A 6,000-nucleotide genomic window follows, 5' to 3' on the forward strand; every position below is an offset into this window, starting at 1 on the left:
TCTTCTCTGAATGTCCTGGCTGCTTGACATAAATGTATTTCCAGCGGTATTGGCCAATCGAATAAATGTGTCCGTATGGACAAATTGGCCGAATGTTGCACTACAAAAAAATTGAAACCCATTATACCGAAAATGAGGAGCGGAGGTTGTGTGCTGATATAGGGATTTGGGTTGGTTGCCTAAAAGTCGAAAAGATTTGCGGCAAAATAGACTATGGTCAATTCCGCTGCGAATATATTGACCTCGTTCAAACAACCGATATCCATTTCCATCTACTGGAAGTTGCATCCTTCCATCACTTTAAATGTAATTCAAGCAGGTGAAACGCACAATATTAACCTTTTAGGGCTGTAGAGCAATGAAGGCTTACCTGTAAAGTAAAGTGGTTTTATATAGCCTACTTTGCCATTTTGGCAGCATAACTTCTTATGGCTCTGCAAGAAGAAGGAGGTGGATTGTTTGTGGGGAAGGCATATGTGAATCCTTTGGAGCTGATGCTTGCTGGCCAGAAGAACCACAGTCATGAGTGAGTGTGAATTTAGGCGGGTTGGGGCAGATAAACTTGAGTATGTGTTTCATCCAGAGGGAGAGCCCAAAATAGATGAGTTGAAGTCTGTGCTGTCGGGCATGTTTAGCTGCTAGTGTAGGAGAGTTTTGGTGTTAGAGAAGTGAGGAGTGGCATTACTCTGTATGCGCAAGTCGCCTAGTGGTGGAGGTTGGTGCTAATGGTTTAGCAAGAGGGACCCTTTTGTTTCAGGGTAATTGATCAGGTATTGTTGAGTATTTGGTTTCATATTTCTTGATTAAGGGTCCTTCCAGTACAAGTGTAATTTAAGATGTGCTGGGAGACCAAACCAAAAGAGTCCCGTCTCCTGTTTTCCTTAGTATAAGCTTTGTGTGGCGGTCTGTGGTATGTTCTTGACAGTAGGGTCCTGATTCCGTTTACAGGTTGCAGGGTGTCCGACCCAAGTGAGTTGTATCTCTTATGATCCCTGGCTGACTCATAGTGTGCATGACTGTGCTTGTGTAACTAGGCAGAGGAGGTTGCTTATGTTCCATGTTATTTAGAGTGGTTGTCTGTTGGTTGAGGATGCTCTGAGGTTCTATGGGTCAGTTGCTGTTTGTATTGGTGTTGCGCTGGTGTCAGTTAAGTAAAGATTAGGGCACCCTCATCTATATATATCCATATTTTCTTAGGTGCTGCTGCTTAGGTTTGAATTCTTTTGCTGAACCCACAGGAACTAGACATTCTACAAAAATCATTATTTACACCATACTTGATTTGAAATTTGACACAAAGCATTATGAATTTGAGAAGGGACACCATTGAGCTTGGCAACAAAAAAAAAGTTACAAACAAGTAGCAGTCGTTTTATAGTAATGTTATCATTTACAGATTGACATGTGCCCTGCCCAATTTTGCAAGTCTGGTCTTCAAATATTTGTTAAAATGAAACATTAAGGGTTCAGTTGGTATAAGGCATTATGGGAGGTTTATAAAATGAATAGCTGAGAACTAATAAAGGCATAGTAGCTTAAAGAATCCTTGAGCTATACGATTCTAGTGAATGGCAGAATTTCTTCAAAGCATGTTAATCTGTGAGATATACCCATGCCAGAGATGAACTGTTCTAGGTAAATAACTTTCTCACACTCACTCATTCTTTCCTATTTGTTTCGCAGTGCCCTCCAGGAGAGCCTGCTTGTGTCACCTGGGGATACTGTACCAGTAGACCTCAGCCCGCCTCCCAGTAGTAATGGGTCAGCAAGTTCAGTCGGCCTTCCACCGTCCTACAGCAATTTTGATGAGCAGCTACGACTGGCTATGGAGCTGTCCACACGGGAGCAAGAGGAGCGTGAGCGACGTCGACGGGAGGAAGAGGAGGAGTTAGAGCGTATCCTGCAGCTTTCGCTGACTGAGAAGTGACCAGGGAGTGCTGCATGTCCCCACAGTCCTCAGGGGGGGAGGAGCTGGCCTGGACCTTCATTAGCTTTATGTTAAAATCCCTCAGACATTGGGGAGGGCTTGGAGAGTTACGATGTGTCAGACAGGGGATGGGAGCAAATGGACTTAATGGGATTGATCAGTGTGGACGAGAGGTCAGTGTCCGCAGGCTAAAGGGGCATGTTATTATTGGAGAGAGATGGGGTGAGTGAGTGCTCCATGATGGACGAGAGGGGAAAGCCATAATGGAGAGTAGGAAGTGGGAGGGGTTGCATGGATGGCAAGGATGTACCTGAACTGTTGGTGGGGAGGAACAAGGGGTCTGAGTGAGGGGACAGTTTGGAAGAGAAAGTACAAAGCAAATAGCAAGGAGTGGTGATCAGATTGAGCGAGCAGTAGGTAGCATGGGGATCAAGAGTGGGGTTGGGATGAAGATATGGCACGAGGTTGGAGTTAGTGAATAAGGAGACACCATTGGTCTGTGTAGGGGTTATGACGAGGCTCAGGGTAGGATGACTTTGTGAATGGTGGATTGGAGGGATAAGATAACATCATGATGAACAAGCATGAAGGCAGCAGTGACAGATGAGACAAGCTGGAGCCAAAGTGCAGGGGAGTAAATGGTTAATATGAGGTAGAGTGTGCAGGCATCAGAGAATGAGATATAATGAAGTACGGGTGTCAGTCAGTGGAGGGGTTCAGTGAGGGGTGGGTAAGTCTGGAGTGGAAGGATGTCAGTGAGGGATGGGACTGGGTGTAATGGACAAATAATTTTATAGAGGTTTTGGATTTCACAGACCCTGTTCCTCTTAATTGTCTTGTTTCTAACCCATTTTCATTTGGTCAGGTCTTTGGTTTTGGGTGCACATCACTAAGACTGCACTCCTAAATGGGGCAGTGTGTATTGTCCCAGTGCTTGAATGAACCTGAGACAGAGCTGCGTGTGCAGGGAGTGGTAAAACGCAGATTACCAGCTTTGTAGAGATGGGGTGGGAGAGGCTTGCAAAGAAGAACACTCAGACCACCACAAGTGTGAGCCCATCTCACCCACCATAAAAAGTAGTTCTGAATCTACAGTGTGTCTATCAGAGATGGGACAAAAGTGTCCAAGTATTTATGCCCCAACTCTTTCTTTTTTAATGCATTTTTGGTTGTAAAAGAGGGGGGGCAAGAAATCACCTCCTCAAACCTGGCAAGCCTAACTATTTCGCTAGAAATTGCAACTGTAAGGTCCGAAGGCCACATGGACTACCTGCCCAGTTTCAGCCCAGAAATGATGATTGTGTGTGTTCAGTAATATTCAGCCCATGAGCCAGATCCTCCTTTTCCTCCCTTGTTGACATGATGACATCCAGCAAAGATCAAACCAGCAAAAACTCCCTTCTGCGATCTTGGGTTCACTGTCACTGGTGTTTGGGGAAAGAATCCATCGGAAGATCTTCACTCGCCTCTTCCCTTCTTTTCCTCTTCTCCCATCCCCTCTGCCCAGGCCCATTTTGACATTTTAGTATTGATGATTTTACAGCCAACACAAACTTGGTCAATTCTTTCGCTCTAGATCACTCCAAACTCCGCCGGCCACCACGATGAGCAGAAGCTCGCCAGTTGCCTAGCCCAAGCGTCCACTGACCTGCAGTGAAACTGACATCAGTCTGGGCTGCTGTGGTGATGCATCTTCTCTGGGGTTTTCCTGTTTTTTTTTAAGTTAATTTATTTATCTTTTGTGTTTTTATCATTTTTTTGTTTTTTTTTTTTAAATAAAGAGAGAGTATAAATGAAATTAACCATGAATCGCATAATGTTTTTGAGAACTCTGGGGCATATCTGATTTTATTTTTGTTTTCGTTTTTGCCAGACTTTAAACTTTTGATGGCTGTGTAATAAAATCTAATATTGAGAACAAAATGACATGCAACAGGGTCTTCTGGTTTTATTGTTTGGAATTTCTTTCACTCTATTCCCTTTAGTTTAGTTTCTTTCTCTCAACTTGGTGGCATTTCTTTTAATTGTCCATTGCGATATTGGCAAAATGTGGGTCTTTACTCTAGACACTGTTTGAGATCTTGGAAGATGCATGTACCCAGGTAAAAATAAACGGAAATATTTAAGAGTAGGCAAGGAAATAGGGTGTTTTAACTTGAGGGAGAATAACACTCCAATTTTGAGCAGTGGCAAAAGACGCAGCACAAATACTGCCTCCATGTATTTCAAATGGTAAACCAGTTCATGCAGAAACAGCACATGCAGTCATTTCCATTCCCTCTTATACATGATAAATCAAAAAACGAAGGCAGAAGCGGACTCCCCAGAAATCACCAAAATGTATCACCTCTTAGTACCTGAGACTAATTGCACACACTGTAAAAGCCACAAACTATACACAGACAACACACACAGCAACATGGAGGTTGCAACGTTGTACTTCACACCCAGGCTCGGACTGGTCTATAGGGCAATAGGCCCATGGCCGAACCAAAGAAATGCAAAATGCTGGTGTGACCCCGTTTTTTGGGGTCAAAGTTGGACACTTTTTTTTGTCCAATGTGGGCCAGTTTGATGAGTTACTTCACTATGCAGCTAGTAGTTTTGACCAGTGTTGCTGAATAAATATTTCTAAAATGCACAATTTGCATCACATTTTATCAGGAAACTCCCTTTTGATAGTATTCAAACAGTGTCACAAAAGGAATGTATAGCCATTTGCAACTGTGGGCCACTTTTTCATTGGTGCCCGAGACAATTTTATGCCCCAGCCCGACCCTGTTCACACCATAAGTACTTGTCCAATACCATTAGCAGGCCTTTCAGAATGAGGAGCAGCAGAAGGTACAGAACCAATGCAGGGTGATGTGTTTTTATCAAGAAGTAACCAACCAGTGTAACAGTTCAGTACATCTTAGTAAGGGGTTGCCCAGGCATACACCACCTCAGTGAATTTATGGCGTACATGGTGAGATTGAGCCGAACATCATCATTAGCACTGTCGTAGACTTTCGATGCCGGTTACAGCTTATAGTATAAAATATATGAACATTGAGCAGAAGCACAGTTCATGTATGTCATGTGGATGAGCATTTAATCATGCCCAGTTATCGGCACAATGTCATTGCGCCGCGTGAATCTGCTGAAGACCATACACTGTTCATAATCCTCCCAGCTAGGTGGACATTGCTGTTACACATCGCCGCAAGTGGTCTTTGTGGGCACGGACCCGCTTGTGCGGCACTCTACTTACGAACAGTTCCAAGATGGATGCCCGTGATTCTCCCCATTCTGCTTGTAGTGGTCCAGTTGTTGCACGTTCATTTGACGTATGGCCAGCTGCTCACGTGATCCTTTTTCCGGAATCGAAGCGGACAGTGCTTCGCATCGCTTCTGCCTTTGGCGCTCCGTGAGTTCGCTTCTGAGACCTCCTTCTCACTTCTGCTAGTTAATTCCTCTTGTGCTTACTGTTCCTTCGAACCCTGTTTTGCTTCCCCTATTCAGATTCACCCTGCAGCATTCTCCCGCCTCTTTCTCAGTCTGCCATCTCTGGCAGACCTATTTGATTCCCTTTCCTGCCAGACTTCCATTAGAGTAAGTTCAGATCCATGAGGGCTCCCCCTTCCTTTCGATTAGGTTTCTTACTTGCTGCTTTCCTTCCAGAGTCTCCCGAAGCTTCACAACTCCTCCGATCTCCAGTACTGAACATTATTCCTCTAACTTCGTTCCTTCGTTGGTGAGAGGATTACTTTGTTTCCCATTCCCTTCTTTCCCCTTGATCTCTCCTCTAACCTTCTTCTATTTTCTTCCTCTCCCGTGTACCTAGAAGAAGCCTCCCAAGTGAAATCCTGGTTCTGCCTTCAGAGACGCTTACTCTTCAAACTTCTTCCCTATCCGCACAAGTGGAACTCGTCCAGGGTTTTCTTCCCTTAGAGGGTTTCCCTGGGAGTCCTGCCCTCTCCCCTGGGTCACTTTACCCTGGGTGGAGAGGCCAGGGCTCTCGCAGGGGAGCCTTCCCAGCTGCATTGGTCCTCCCATTTGGAGCCATCGATCTGTCAAGGTGAGCTGGTTGT

The 6,000-nt window shown here is 44.8% G+C and overlaps 1 protein-coding gene across 1 annotated transcript in view; it reads left to right on the forward strand.

Moving 5' to 3' along the window:
- Window positions 1–3,853, forward strand: part of ANKRD13D (ankyrin repeat domain 13D) — a 455,050-nt gene extending 451,197 nt beyond the window's left edge. The window contains exon 15 of the mRNA XM_069628948.1: window positions 1,684–3,853. Within this exon, the coding sequence (XP_069485049.1) occupies window positions 1,684–1,927 (244 nt within the window). The 3' untranslated portion in view covers window positions 1,928–3,853. The remainder of the gene's footprint in view (window positions 1–1,683) is intronic.
- Window positions 3,854–6,000: the final 2,147 nt, after the last annotated feature.

The sequence above is a fragment of the Ambystoma mexicanum genome, chromosome 12 (genome assembly GCF_040938575.1).
Source record: "Ambystoma mexicanum isolate Mex_15411 chromosome 12, UKY_AmexF1_1, whole genome shotgun sequence".
Lineage (NCBI taxonomy): Eukaryota > Metazoa > Chordata > Amphibia > Caudata > Ambystomatidae > Ambystoma > Ambystoma mexicanum.